The sequence below is a fragment of the Pelophylax lessonae genome (assembly GCF_965119305.1).
Source record: "Pelophylax lessonae genome assembly, chromosome: 7".
Lineage (NCBI taxonomy): Eukaryota > Metazoa > Chordata > Amphibia > Anura > Ranidae > Pelophylax > Pelophylax lessonae.
The window spans coordinates 290,571,243-290,586,668 of NC_138774.1; the positions used below are offsets into that span (position 1 = coordinate 290,571,243).

Here is a 15,426-nt window from a genome sequence, read left to right on the forward strand (position 1 = left end):
TAAAACACTAACGATTCCACATTCTTAACACTTGAGAGGAACCTGGTCTACAGGAATTTGAGATTGTTCAAGATCCTGGCACAAACAGAGTGGTCATTGGTTCAGATATGAAGCCCTTAATGGCTTTGGAAAGTGTGTGGCCTTCCAATCAAGGGAGACAAACTGGTCCTTCACCTTTAGCAAGTACTCGCAATCTCTAGAGTGGTCACTTTTCAGGGCCTAAGCAGGCAATATACGGGGAGTGCTGGAGTTCTGTTTTTACAAACCTTCTTCACAGCCCTGAAGAAAGGGGTGCAGAGCCCTAAATTGTTGGGTTACTGAACGTCAATGAAATATTCTACATTCTTTGGCAATATGCTTTGTTCCTCTTAATAGAGTGATACACAGATGATTCCACATTCTTTTTTAAAACTTGACAGGAACCTGGACCCTAGCATGGTCTACTGTCAGGATCTGGATCACTTTCAGGTGGCACTGTGCTTCCCAGAGTGGAAGGTTGTAGTTTTGGCGTCTCCCAGCAGCCAGCTGTCAAGGTCTTACCTTGCCTTCCTGTTGGTAGCCATCTTGGACATGTGCAGACTGCTGTCTTATATAAACTCTGCTTGCAACATCACTTGCCTGCTGCCTGGGTGTCGCTCAGCGATGATGTTGCACATCTCACTATATCACCTGATAGATTTCAGTCCTTGCCCTTGTGTTTGTGCTCCAAGTTGCATCACTGCTAGTAGTCTTCTGTTCTCCGCGTTCCTCCATGCCTGACCTGGCTTGGCTGATGACTTTCCTGGCTCTCAATCTCGCATCGGCAGACGACCCCGCATAAGCAGACTATCCGGCATCGGCAGACTATCAGTTACTGGACTCGACCCCGGCTTGGATGACTACCAGCTTCTAGACTCGATCCCTGCTTGGATGAATACCCGCTTCTGGACTTGACCCCAGCTGTTCTTGATTTCGCTCCTCACTCTTGCTGTGCGTTTATGGTTGTTGCCCTAATAAATTGCTTTATTTTTCTTACATCTTCCTGTGGTCTGGTTTCATGGCACCCTGACATCCAGCAGAACTCAGTAATATGTTTTCACCTGATGCTGGCTGCTGGGAGGGTGTTTAGGGCACTAGTAGGGTTGGACCTAAATACTCTATGATAAAGTAATTACTTTGATCTGCTGAGAGACGAGGACTGGTGCCACCTTCTGTTCTGAGAAACACAGTGCCACCAGCAGGTGATCCAGGTCTTGACATCTACTGAACATCATGCTGATGGGAAGGCAAAAAAGTAGAATAAATATAAACTGTAATTGTTGTTTTTTTTTTTTTTTTTTTTTTTTTTAGCTTAATAAGACTGTCCATAGGATTAATTCTCCAGCAGAACATTGTGACTGTGAAGTTTAAATCTACCTTGGTAAATACAATGTTGTTTTTTTTTTTTTTATCGTAATCTCTTACCTGAGGGTCTTCTCTGGCGCTTGCTGTCCAGTCACCAAATCGTAACCTCTTTCCAGGGTATTGTACGGCCATGGGCTGTAGAAAAAAAGACATTTCTTAATTAATTATATTTTTTGCTAATTATTTATAATTATTATTTGACTCATTTATATTCACCGATAACTAACAGTGTTGACTGGCTGACTTTATGGAACTTTATGTAAATGTTTTTATTTCACGTTAATGATTGTCCACTCCAGTGCGTTTCTATGTATCATATGGATGGGTGGCCATTTTGCTTTAGAAATTAATTCCACCTTCCCAAGTAAAATTCAGGTACTTGCATCGATTGCATTAAAAAAAAAAAAAAAGGTCAGTCTCCAGCTTCCCACCACCCCCTCAACCACCTGCCCCTGAATCAGGGGGGTTGTAATGCACACAGGCTCCTGTCGTTTATGTAATTCATTACACTTTCCATTTCATCCATTAACAGAGATCTGTGAATGGAGAGACTACCACCACGGTAGACTTTGGCCCATCACATACTGGGCCCTGATGTGAGCCCGCTGACCACACACAGCGACATAAAATTTAATGTAAGAGGGAGTCACATGGGCCCCGCTGAAGCATGGGCGGGGTCTCAATTGCGACCCCCCCCTGACGCTATGCACAGGATAAAACTCAGTGGAGCACAAGTGCAGTGTCATTACCGCACTCAGTCCATGACTTCTTGCTTCCGCTCCATAACCAAAGGTCTGAACCACATTACGGACCTGCAGCTGTGGTATTGGTCAGCAAGACACCTGTAACAAAAACTATGGAGTGTCCCAGGGTGTAGACCCACCCACAGTGTGCAAACTAGGAGGTATTTACACCATACGGTCAATTGTAGACCTGGGAGTCCAGCAACCGTTCAATAGTGATCAAAAACCAAAAAAAGAAACAAAGTATTGGCTCAACACTTGTTTGTGAAAAAATACAAAAAATAATTATTGAGGAAATTTACATAAAAAGCCAAACACAATATAGTGCCTGGTGAAACAAGAAGACCTGTGAGATCTCTCCCAAAATAAAAACATATCAATACTCAGTAAAAACGCACCAAGAGCTCAATATCACTCCATGCCACACCGACCCACACCAATAGCCAGCTGTATTGCCACTGCACCGGAATAGGGATCAAGGCTGGTAGTGTTCCATTCGATGACTGTATATGCTGTACAAAACCTCAATTTGAATTACAAAATATTCATACAGCATAGATCCCTTGGCCAGAATTCATACTGCAGGGGACTACTGGCCTTTAGGTTGGAGGTAGTGTGTGTGACATAGCACTATAAAGATATTTTTTAATTTTAATTTAATTTTATTTTATTGTGACGAGACCCTTGCTCGCTCGCTCGCTCGCTTCCGCTCTCCCGACACTCCTCTGTTTCTAGTGAGTCAGCTTGCAGATCGCAACGTCTGATGGTTCGGTCAACCAAGGCTCCGGGATCCGAACTACAGCTATGTGCCGTTCGGAATCCATTAGAACAAACACCAAGCAGGCTATATGTAAGTTCAAACAGGAAGACAATTTATTGGAAGTACACAGCACACTTTTATACAGAATTTGGAACATCCTGCCCCCAACAACCGCTTTCCCATTGGTCAATTGCACAGTACATGCCGTTCTCCTTCAGGTCCTCCTTAGCCATGCAAATGAGGAATTGAAAATGAGTCAGCAGGGATTGGCCCGTTAGCTTGATTAGATGGACTGTTGTGTAATGAGACAGAAGTCCCCAGGGGGCAATCAATGTACACAATAGCCAGACACGGAACAATGGGAGGTCATCAGCGCTCAGCATGAGACAGGGCAATCCACATTCCCTCCCAATACACAAACAAAAGGAAAGCCTCTCTGACACTGAAAGATATGTAACACACACAGCACTCAGAAATCACAGACCTCATGGCAAATGGGAACAAATCTCAATATTTCTACATGGAGACATTGCTGACAAATATGAAGCAATCCAAACCATCACTCATCTGTCCTTAAATTCCAGTGACAGTGAATACCGTCACAAATATAATCTTTGTCTTGATTAAAGGGATATTTTGATAAGTTTTGTAGTGTAATAGTTAGTCAAGTTGAAAAAATACATCTAGTTTAGGGGTCTCCAAACTTTCTAAACAAAGGGCAAGTTTACTGTCCTTTAGACTTTAGGGGGCCAGACTATGGCCAGTGGAAGTAGAAAATGCCCTGGCATTAGTGGACATAAACAGTGCCCCATCATTGGTTTGAATAGAAGGAATAGCGCCCCATTGTTGGTATCAATGGGAGGTATAGTGCCCATCGATGATGTCAGTTGATGAAATAGTGCCCAAGGGCCAGATAAAGGCCACCCAAGGGCCATGTCCATCCCCAGGGCCATAGTTTGGAGACCACTGATTTAGTTCAACTAATAAAATGTGTAACTCCAGCATGTGAGCATATCCAAGTGAACATGGACACATCGTTTAGCTTCTTGGGGACCATTGGCCATTACTTTGCTATTGTGAACCCCCACTCCTGGAGAAAGTCAATATATCTCATGTCCATATTACACATTAATAGAGCCCCAACATCTTCTGCCCCTCCTCTGGAGGATCCAAAAGCCTGCTTTACTTATGGTTCCCAAGTATAGGCCACCATGGTTCCCAAGTATAGGCCACCATTACAAAATAAAGTGAGTCCAGTCCAATGGTTTTTCTTATTTTCTTTACTTAATAGTAGGGGAAAATTCCAACATCTTATTTAATACAGAACACTTTTGTTCAAAATGTCAGCTAAGAACAGGAAACTGAGGCTACTATTCGCACAAGCTCACCAAAATTGGACAATAGAAGATTGGAAAAATGTTGCCGGTCTGAGTCTTGATTTTTAGCTGCGACATTCAGATGGTAGGGTCAGAATAGGGCGTAAACAACATGAAAGCATGGATCCATCCTGCCTTGTATCAAAGGTTCAGGCTGGTGGTGCAGTGGTTTGGGGGGGGGGTATTTTTTTGGCACACTTTGGGCCCCTTATTACCAATTGAGGTTCGTTTAAACGCTACGGCCTACCTGAGCATTGTTGCTGACCATGTCCATTCCTTTATGACTACAATGTACGCATCTTCTGATGGCTCCTTCCATCAGGATAATGCACCATGTCCCAAAGCTCAAATCATCTCACCACTGGTTTCTTGAACATGACAATGAGGTCACTGTATTCCAATGGCCTCCACACTCACCAGATCAGGTCAGTGTACCCCAATGGCCTCCACACTCACCAGATCCGGTCACTGTACTCCATTGGCCTTTACACTCACCAGATTAGGTCACTGTACCACAATGGCCTCCCCACTCACCAGATCAGGTCACAGTACCCCAATGGTCTCCACACTCACCAGATCAGGTCACTGTACCCCAATGGCCTCCACGATCACCAGATCTCAATCCAATAGAGCACCTTTGGTATGTGGTGGAAATTGGGGAAATTGGCATCAAGGCTGTTCAGCCGACAAATCGGCAGCAACTGCGTGATGCTATCATGTACCAAAATCTCGGAGAAATTTCTCCAACACCTTGTTGAATCTATGCCACAAAGAATGAAGGCAATTCTGAAGGCAAAAGGGGGTCCAACCTGGTATTAGAAAGGTGTACCTAAATAAATGTGCCCGGTGAGTCTAATTTCTGATGCTGCCTTTTGATGTGGTCATGAAGAGCCGCTCACAACGCCGGGAAGTCTGGACCACTGGGGTCCCCAATATACAGTGGGTACGGAAAGTATTCAGACCCCCTTAAATTTTTCACTCTTTGTTATATTGCAGCCATTTGCTAAAATCATTTAGGTTCATTCTTCTTCCTCATGAATGTACACATAGCACCCCATACTGACAGAAAAACACAGAATTGTTGACATTGTTGCAGATTTATTAAAAAAGAAAAACTGAAATATCACATGGTCCTAAGTATTCAGACCCTTTGCTCAGTATTTAGTAGAAGCCCCCTTTTGATCTAATACAGCCAGGAGTCTTTTTGGGAAAGATGCAACAAGTCTTTCACACCTGGATTTGGGGATCCTCTGCCATTCCTCCTTGCAGATCCTCTCCAGTTCTGTCAGGTTGGATGGTAAACGTTGGTGGACAGCCATTTTTAGGTCTCTCCAGAGATGCTCAATTGGGTTTAAGTCAGGGCTCTGGCTGGGCCATTCAAGAACAGTCACGGAGTTGTTGTGAAGCCACTCCTTCGTTTTTTTAGCTGTGTGCTTAGGGTCATTGTCTTGTTGGAAGGTAAACCTTCGACCCAGTCTGAGGTCCAGAGCACTCTGGAGAAGGTTTTTGTCCAGGATATCCCTGTACTTGGCCGCATTCATCTTTCCCTCGATTGCAACCAGTCGTCCTGTCCCTGCAGCTCTAAAACACCCCCACAGCATGATGCTGCCACCACCATGCTTCACTGTTGGGACTGTATTGGACAGGTGATGAGCAGTGCCTGGTTTTCTCCACACATACCGCTTAGAATTAAGGCCAAAAAGTTCTATTTTGGTCTCATCAGACCAGAGAATCTTATTTCTCACCATCTTGGAGTCCTTCAGGTGTTTTTTAGCAAACTCCATGCGGGCTTTCATGTGTCTTACACTGAGGAGAGGCTTCCGTCGGGCCACTCTGCCATAAAGCCCCGACTGGTGGAGGGCTGCAGTGATGGTTGACTTTCTACAACTTTCTCCCATCTCCTGACTGCATCTCTGGAGCTCAGCCACAGTGATCTTTGGGTTCTTCTTTACCTCTCTCACCAAGGCTCTTTTCCCCCAATAGCTCAGTTTGGCCGGACGGCCAGCTCTAGGAAGGGTTCTGGTCGTCCCAAACGTCTTCCATTTGAGGATTATGGAGGCCACTGTGCTCTTAGGAACCTTAAGTGCAGCAGAAATCTTTTTGTAACCTTGGCCAGATCTGTGCCTTGCCACAATTCTATCTCTGAGCTCTTCAGGCAGTTCCTTTGACCTCATGATTCTCATTTGCTCTGACATGCATTGTGATCTGGAAGGTCTTATATAGACAGGTGTGTGGCTTTCCTAATCAAGTCCAATCAGTATAATCAAACACAGCTGGACTCAAATGAAGGTGTAGAACCATCTCAAGGATGATCAGAAGAAATGGAAAGCACCTGAGTTAAATATATGAGTGTCACAGCAAAGGGTCTGAATACTTAGGACCATGTGATATTTCAGTTTTTCTTTTTTAATAAATCTGCAACAATGTCAACAATGCTGTGTTTTTCTGTCAGTATGGGGTGCTATGTGTACATTCATGAGGAAGAAGAATGAACCTAAATGATTTTAGCAAATGGCTGCAATATAACAAAGAGTGAAAAATTTAAGGGGGTCTGAATACTTTCCGTACCCACTGTAGGTTGGGAAGAGTCAGATAATGCCTCTGATATGAGGGTAGGGTATATTTGAGCCAAAATGGACTGGTGGACAAAGTGGAATGAAAAAATAAGGCTGGTATCACCACCAGCTAGCCATTATTTCAGCAAAAAGCCAGTGATCATCTAGTGAGGACAGACCTTGACATGTGGAGCAGGCAGCAAAAAATTAAAATGGCCCTGATGACGATTACAATCATGACCTTCCCAGCCCCATCGTATTAAAAAAATGTTGTACTGAAAACCACAGAGTAAAACAAGGTCATGATAAATCGCAGTATTCACGTTATTATAGCTGCTTCCACTACGGAGTAAAGCAGATAATGTTAAAAATTATTATTGAAGAAATATACATAAAATAAAATGAATTCGAATCAATAATAAAATTCCCCCGCGGCCTCCAAGTTGCAGTCAGCAAATCAAAACACACAAATCACTATACATAATAATAATATTAAAAAAAATTGCTTATACTGTGCACATAATCAATGGTATAGACTGTCGCTGAGCAACAAAACTGTTTAATATTTAAAAACAAAAAAAAAAAATGCACAAATCGATAGATCACAAAACTTTGCAAGGGAAAAAAAAATAACAGAAAGAAACCTTGATAAAAACAACACATCGATATTCCTGTAACCAAGATACAAGACAATCTAGCAAGGATTAACCGCTGGTTCCACAATTCCCAGAAAAGACGAAAACACACGCAAACACAAGCACAAAAAAAAAAAATCACATTTTTAGATCAGTCTATCATTCTGGGCAACGTGATTCTGCATCTCATGTACTGGTAGGCACTAGGGATGCGGTTTGACTCCGTGGCTGCCCAAGATTCGTGTGAACTTTGGGTGTTGGCCAAAACGAACCTTGGACTGAAGCCAGGAGTCATTCATTTATTGGTATTACTATCAAGGACAAGGGTCTGGTATACACTATATTGTCAAAAGTATTTGGACGCCTGCCTTTACACACATATGAACTTTAATGGCATCCCAGTCTTAGTCCGTAGGGTTCAATATTGAGTTGGCCCACCCTTTGCAGTTATAACAGCTTCCACTCTTCTAAAAGCTCATCTACTTTCAGCTGTCAGTTTGTAAAACATTTTCAAGGTTTCAACCTTCCACAGAGTAGTGCACTGCCCTACTGAGTCCCATTCAAGCCTAAAGCTTGACCTGCAATGGTCTGGAGAACATTCTGGTGAGATTTCGAGCACTAGATCATTGAGGAGACAGCACTGTGACACAATGACAATATTGAGTTGGCCCAACCTTTGCAGCTATAGGTAACGCTCTAGCGTTTGTTTAGAGAGTTGGATTTGCAGCTGCAGAATCTCCACTCAGTAGTCATGTAGAGATGTGTTGAATCACCATGTCCAACTCTCCAGACTCATCATTGTGGCCAGCCTGCTTCAGCATACAATATACATACACTCAATAAGATGTTCCTGGAGTGATAGGTTGTATATGATAGTATAGAGGTGATGTGCTGAAAGGACAGGTGTGAGTTGTGATAGCAATGATGAGTACTCAATAGTAATGTTCAGGAGAGTAGTAGATTATGGTAGATAGGTTAGCAATCATGTGCAATAACAGGTGGTAGGGGACAGCAGATGGAGTGTACAAGAGAGGCTAACTTAGTGCAAGGATATAGGTGGTAGTAGATTCAAGAGCTAGCAAGGATATAAGTGGTAGTAGATTCAAGAGCTAGCAATCTATGTCACAGTGCAGATGATAGAAATAGTAATGCATAGATAGTAACAGTCCTTAGTATGCAGAAGTAGATAGTGTAAGTTTGATAGGAAGGAATCCCCTGTGGGGTACTTATCACTAGTTAGATTAGTAAGCTGAAGGGTCCGGTAATGAGTGAATGATCGGGTAGCGAGATACGGGATCAATAGCGAGGTTCCGGTCTATCCAGGTATGGCAATAGCTGGAGGCTCCGGCAGCGTAAGACAAGGCTGTATACCATGCGGTTTGAACGAACAATTTGTGAGAGAGAAGCCGGCGATTGAAATAGCCGCTCAGAGCGGCGCTTAGTGATGACGTCATGCGGCTTAAAGGTATATGCGTTCCACCTAGCTGAAAAGGTGGGACGCAATATGAAGGAGGAAATGACCTATAAGGGTACCGAAGGTACCAGAATCTTACAGTACCCCCCCCCCCTTAAGGCCGGCTCCGGAAGGCCTATAGCACTGGTCTCTCCGGGTATTTGGAGTGAAACCTTCGTATAAGCCTGGGTGCGTGAACGTCAGAAGTATCCAACCAGGTGTCGTCTTGGGGTCCATAGTTCTTCCATCTTATGAGATATTGGAGTTTTCCTCTGTGGATACGAGAATCCAAAATCTCCCTAATCTCAAATTCCTCTCCGCCTTCAACTTGTACTGGAGGTGGAGGCGAGATGGTAGGCCTTATTCCTTAGTTGGGAACATGTGGTTTCAGTAACGACACGTGAAAGATGGGATGTATTCTAAGATCTGCCGGTAAAGTGAGTTGCACTGCAGCTCTTCCAATGAGCTTTTTAATTGGAAAAGGTCGGAGAAATAGAGGTCCAAGCTTTTTACTGGGTATCTTTAACCTCAAATTTTTTGTAGATAGCCAAACGAGATCCCCAATAGCGTATTGAGGAGAAGGTTTTCTACGAAGGTCGTAATACCTTTTTTGTTGGCTATGAGCATGTGAGATGGTGGTGTTAAGTAAACCCAGAGAGTCTTTTATTTGGGTAAGATAATCTGAGGCTACTGGGTTACTTGATGGAAGGATGCGTGGTGGAAGAAGTGTTGGATGAAACCCATAGTTTAAGTAGAACGGACTCTGCTTAGTAGTACTGTGGGTTGCATTGTTATAAGCAAATTCTGCCAGAGGGAGGAGGTGCACCCAATCATCCTGTAGGTATGAGGTGTAGCAACGTAGGTATTGTTCAATGCACTGGTTGACTCTTTCAGTTTGTCCGTTGGTCTGAGGATGGAAAGGAGAAGTGAGTTTTCGCTCAAGACGTAGTATATGACATAGAGCTTGCCAGAACTTGGAGATGAACTGGGAACCTCGGTCAGATAGAAGAGTCTTTGGAATTCCATGTAACTTGAACACATGTTTCACTAGTAATTCCGCTGTTTGTTTAGATGAAGGTAGTCTGCGAATAGAAATGAAATGTGCCATCTTTGTCAGATGGTCCACTGACACTAGAATGGTATTAAATCCCCTGGAAGGTGGTAATTCTACTATAAAGTCCAAGGATACAACTTCCCATGGAACCTGGGGTATTGGTAGACTGCAAAGTAGACCAGATGGTTTTGTAGTGTCAATTTTGGACCTTGCACAGATGTCACATGAGGAAACAAACTTTTGTACAGACGTTTTCATATCAGGCCACCAAAACTGCCTGGTGAGCAAATTAAATGTCTTAGTCATACCCATATGTCCTGCCATAGGTACGTCATGTGATAATTTCAAGATCTTGGTACGCATACTAGGAGGTATGTAGAGTTTGTCGTTAAAGTAGAGGAAGCCTTCTGCATCAGCACTTAGTTGTGGTGGAGGTGAATCCAGTCCTATACTGTGCAGAATCTCTTCCTTCAGGGAGCGAACAACACCAACAATACGATCATAGGGTATTATAGGAAATGAAGGGATTTCGGCGCAGTTATCTTCGGTTAATCGTGATAGCGCATCCGCTTTTTTGTTTTTGTCTGCAGGCGTGTAGGTCACTAGGAAGTTGAATCTTAGGAAGAATAATGACCAACGTACCTGCCGGTGGGAAAGGGTCTTGTTAGTCTGAAGGTATTGGAGATTTTTATGATCTGTATATATGAGTATTGGCAATCGAGTACCTTCAAGTAGATGTCGCCAATTCTCTAGTGCCAGTTTTATGGCAAGCAACTCTTTTTCACCCACTGGGTAATTCACTTCTGGGTTGCTTAATGATTTAGAGAAGAAAGCAACTGGGTGAAGTGGTGAAGTATTTGTTGGTCGTTGGGAGAGAACTGCTCCTACTGCCATATTTGACGCATCTACCTCCAGTATATATTGGAGGGATGGGTCTGGATGGCGTAGTATGGGAGCGGAAGTGAAGCTTGATTTTAACAAGCGGAAAGCTCCATTGGCTTCTTCAGACCATTTAAATGGTTTCTTTACACTTGTAAGTTGTGTGAGAGGTCTCAAAATAGCAGAGAAGTTCTTGATGAACTTCCTATAGAAGTTTGAGAATCCAAGGAATTGTTGTAATGTTTTACGAGTTGTTGGTACAGGCCAATCCAGAATACACAATATCTTGCTCATATCCATTTTGATTCCGTTCTTAGATATGATGTATCCTAGGAATAGTACTTCTTCTTTATGAAATAGTCATTTTTTTAATTTTACGTATAAATTGTGTGCGAGTAATCTGGACAACACAAGTCTAAAGCCCCGTACACACGTACCGATGGTCGGCATACAAATGTTCCTCTTTTCTCCCCGGGATGTCGGTGTCTGCTGAAAAGTGCAAAGACAGCACAAGGACAGCACAAGAATTTTGTCCGCCGATTGCAGAAGTGATGTCATGTAATGGTTAACTTTCCCTGTGTTTTCTATTTTCTGAGCATGCCCAGTCTTGCAAATCTGCGGTCTGTCGGCCGAATTGTGTACTGACAGGCGAACAATCGTCCGTTCTGGTGTCGGCATACAAAAATTTTCATGTTTGCAAGAAAGACTTTTGTCCGCGGATTGTGCGCAGACATCTGTCGGAGGCACCATACTAACACGCGTACAATCGGCAGATCCTTCGTCCACCGACGTTTGTATGCCGACGATCGGTACGTGTGTACGGGCCTTTACATGTTTTATATGTTTAGACAAAGATTGAGAATAAATGAGTATATCATCCAGATATACCACAACACAAACATCAAGTAAGTCTCTGAAGATGTCATTTATGAATCGCTGAAAAGCTGCGGGAGCATTACACAACCCGAAAGGCATCACAAGATATTCGAATTATCCGTATCTGGTTCTGAATGCTGTTTTCCACTCATCCCCGTCACGGATTCGGATTAGGTTGTATGCCCCTTTTAGGTCCAATTTAGAGAAGTAGGTAGCTCCGCGCACTTGTTCAATGAGTTCAGGAATGAGAGGTAAAGGATAGCGATCCTTTATCGTAATGGTATTTAATTGCCTATAGTCAATAATAGGCCTAAGACTTGAATCCTTATTGCGGACAAAGAAAAGTCCTGCAGCTGTGGAAGAAGTAGAGGGTCTGATGAACCCTTTCGCTAAATTCTCATCCAAGTATTCCTTGAGATGAGAAAGTTCATCCTGAGAAAGAGGATAAACATGACCGAAAGGTAATTTGCTATTAGGGAGTAGATCAATAGAACAATCGTAGTCCCTATGGGGAGGCAATGCTTGAGCGTTTTTCTCAAGGAAGACTTCTGACAGATCCTGGTAGCATGGTGGTGGTGTAATTTCATCTGACACCATAGACAGGATTTTTTTATATGATTGGAGGTTACACGTGATCTCGCAATAGTGAGAAGGGAAGGTTAGAGTCCGTGTCTTCCAATCAATGGTTGGTTGATGTATGTGTAACCAGGGAAGTCCCAAAATAATGGGAAAATGTGGTGAAGGTAATACATCAAAAGTGGTTGTCTCCGCATGAGACTCGTTAGCAGTAACAAGGAGTGCTTGTGTCTGATTGGTGATTGGACCAGACGATAACGGGATACCGTTAATGAAACTAACAGAGACAGGTTTAGGTTTTGAAATAATAGGTATTTTATTTAAGGTAACAAAACGAGTATCGATGTAGTTCCCACAAGATCCTGTGTCGATCATAGCCTTGGTGGTGATCCTAATTTGGTCCCACTGTAGTGTCAAATGAATAAAGAGATAGGGATTAGAAAAGGAAGTCGTTAAACCCCCCAGCAAGACATGTGAACACTCACCGTCTTTTTTGCAGACAAGGGGACAGACGCTTATCAAATGATCCGAGGAGGCGCAGTACATGCAGAGATTTTCGGATCTTCTCCTGGCTCGTTCAGTAGTCGATAAAGGTGGGCGTATCGTTCCTACCTCCATAGGAGTAGGGTCAACGGGCTAAACCCGAGAAGGACTGGACAATGGCATTCCCATCTTCCCAGCCTTTCTTTCTCGCAGTCGCCTGTCAATATTAATGCTGAGCTGTATTAAGGCATCCAAAGTGCCAGGTAAATCCGCTCGGGCGAGCTCGTCTTTAACGGCTTCTGATAACCCGAGTCTGAACTGAGTTCGCAGAGATGCATCATTCCACCCAGAATCAAGGGTCCATCTTTTGAACTCTGCTATGAAGTCTTCAACAGGTCTCCTTCCTTGTTTTAAGGCCCTCAATTGGCTATCAGCAGTACTCTGCCTATTGGGGTCTTCATATAAGCTAGCGAGTTCCGCTATGAACAAAGGATAGGAGTTGACAAGAGGGTCCTCTTTCTCAAAGAGAGAGTCTGCCCAAGCCCGTGGATCACCCGACAAATATGAAATAGTAGTACAGACTTTAATTTGGTCTGTAGTATAAGTAAGAGGTTTTAAATTAAAAAGCAATTGACATGCGTTTTTAAATTCACAAAATTTTTTCCGATCACCTGTAAACACTAGAGGAGGGTTTATTTTAGGCTCACGAGGTTGAGCAGCAGTGAGTTGTGAAACACAGGCTATCTGCTGTCTTAAAGTCTGATTTTCATTTTTTACTTCAGTAAGAGCAAGGATTAATGCATCTACCTTTTGTGTTAATTGTATCACTTGAGTGGCTAATTCTGCTGAATCCATTTTTTAAAGGTTCGTTCAATCTGTAACGCTCTAGCGTTTGTTTAGAGTTGGATTTGCAGCTGCAGAATCTCCACTCAGTAGTCATGTAGAGATGTGTTGAATCACCATGTCCAACTCTCCAGACTCATCATTGTGGCCAGCCTGCTTCAGCATACAATATACAAACACTCCATAAGATGTTCCTGGAGTGATATATATGATAGTATAGAGGTGATGTGCTGAAAGGACAGGCGTGAGTTGTGATAGCAATGATGAGTACTCAATAGTAATGTTCAGGAGAGTAGTAGATGATGGTAGATAGGTTAGCAATCATGTGCAATAACAGGTGGTAGGGGACAGCAGATGGAGTGTACAAGAGAGGCTAACTTAGTGCAAGGATATAGGTGGTAGTAGATTCAAGAGCTAGCAAGGATATAAGTGGTAGTAGATTCAAGAGCTAGCAATCTATGTCACAGTGCAGATGATAGAAATAGTAATGCATAGATAGTAACAGTCCTTAGTATGCAGAAGTAGATAGTGTAAGTTTGATAGGAAGGAATCCCCTGTGGGGTACTTATCACTAGTTAGATTAGTAAGCTGAAGGGTCCGGTAATGAGTGAATGATCGGGTAGCGAGATACGGGATCAATAGCGAGGTTCCGGTCTATCCAGGTATGGCAATAGCTGGAGGCTCCGGCAGCGTAAGACAAGGCTGTATACCATGCGGTTTGAACGAACAATTTGTGAGAGAGAAGCCGGCGATTAAAATAGCCGCTCAGAGCGGCGCTTAGTGATGACGTCATGCGGCTTAAAGGTATATGCGTTCCACCTAGCTGAAAAGGTGGGACGCAATATGAAGGAGGAAATGACCTATAAGGGTACCAAAGGTACCAGAATCTTAAACTATAACAGCTTCAACTCTTCTAAAAGCTAGTCTACTTTCAGCTGTCAGTTTGTAAAACATTTTGGTGTGAACTTTATACGTATAATGTACAGTAGTGATGGTCCTCTCCATCTAGTGGTCCATGTGCACACTACTTAATTCAATGTTATCCCACTAGTGCACGAGCACAAATAACCTCCAGAAACCTTTGAGGCAAGCCCCAAGGTTTCGACCTTCCACAGAGTAGTACACTGCACTACTGAGTCCCATTCAAGCCTAAAGCTTGACCTGCAATGGTCTGGAGAACATTCTGATGAGATTTCGAGCACTAGCTCATTGACACAGCACTGTGACACAATGACCATATTGAGTTGGCCCACCCTAATGTACAGTAGTGATGGTCAGGTCATCTCATCTCCATCCAGTGGTCCATGTGCACACTACTTAGTTCAAGGTTATCCCACTAGTGCATGAGCACAAATAACCTCCAGAAACCTGTGAGGCAGGATCCAAGGTTTCGACCTTCCACAGAGTAGTGCACTGTACTACTAAGTCCCACTCAAGCCTAAAGCTTGACCTGCAATGGTCTGGAGAACATTCTGATGAGATTTCGAGCACTAGCTCAATGAGGAGAAAGCACTGTGAAACAATGACAATATTGAGTTGGCCCACCCTTTGCAGCTATAACAGCTTCAACTCTTTTAAAAGTTGATCTACTTTCAGCTGTCAGTTTGTAAAACATTTTTGTGCGAACTTTATACGTATAATGTACAGTAGTGATGGTTGTAAAACATTTTGGTGTGAACTTTATAGGTGTAATGTACAGTAGTGATGGTCATCTCCATCTAATGGTTTATGTGCACACTACTTAGTTCAATGTTATCCCACTGGTGCACGAGTACAAATAACCTCCAGAAACCTGTGAGGCAGGATCCAA

The 15,426-nt window shown here is 43.2% G+C and overlaps 1 protein-coding gene across 2 annotated transcripts in view; it reads right to left on the reverse strand.

The window, feature by feature from the left end:
- ASTN2 (astrotactin 2) overlaps positions 1 to 15,426 on the reverse strand; it is a 409,628-nt gene that overhangs the window by 162,922 nt on the left and 231,280 nt on the right. For both annotated transcript variants that reach the window (XM_082263954.1, XM_082263953.1), the window contains one exon: positions 1,444 to 1,518. In XM_082263954.1, the coding sequence (XP_082120080.1) occupies positions 1,444 to 1,518 (75 nt within the window). The remainder of the gene's footprint in view (positions 1 to 1,443; positions 1,519 to 15,426) is intronic.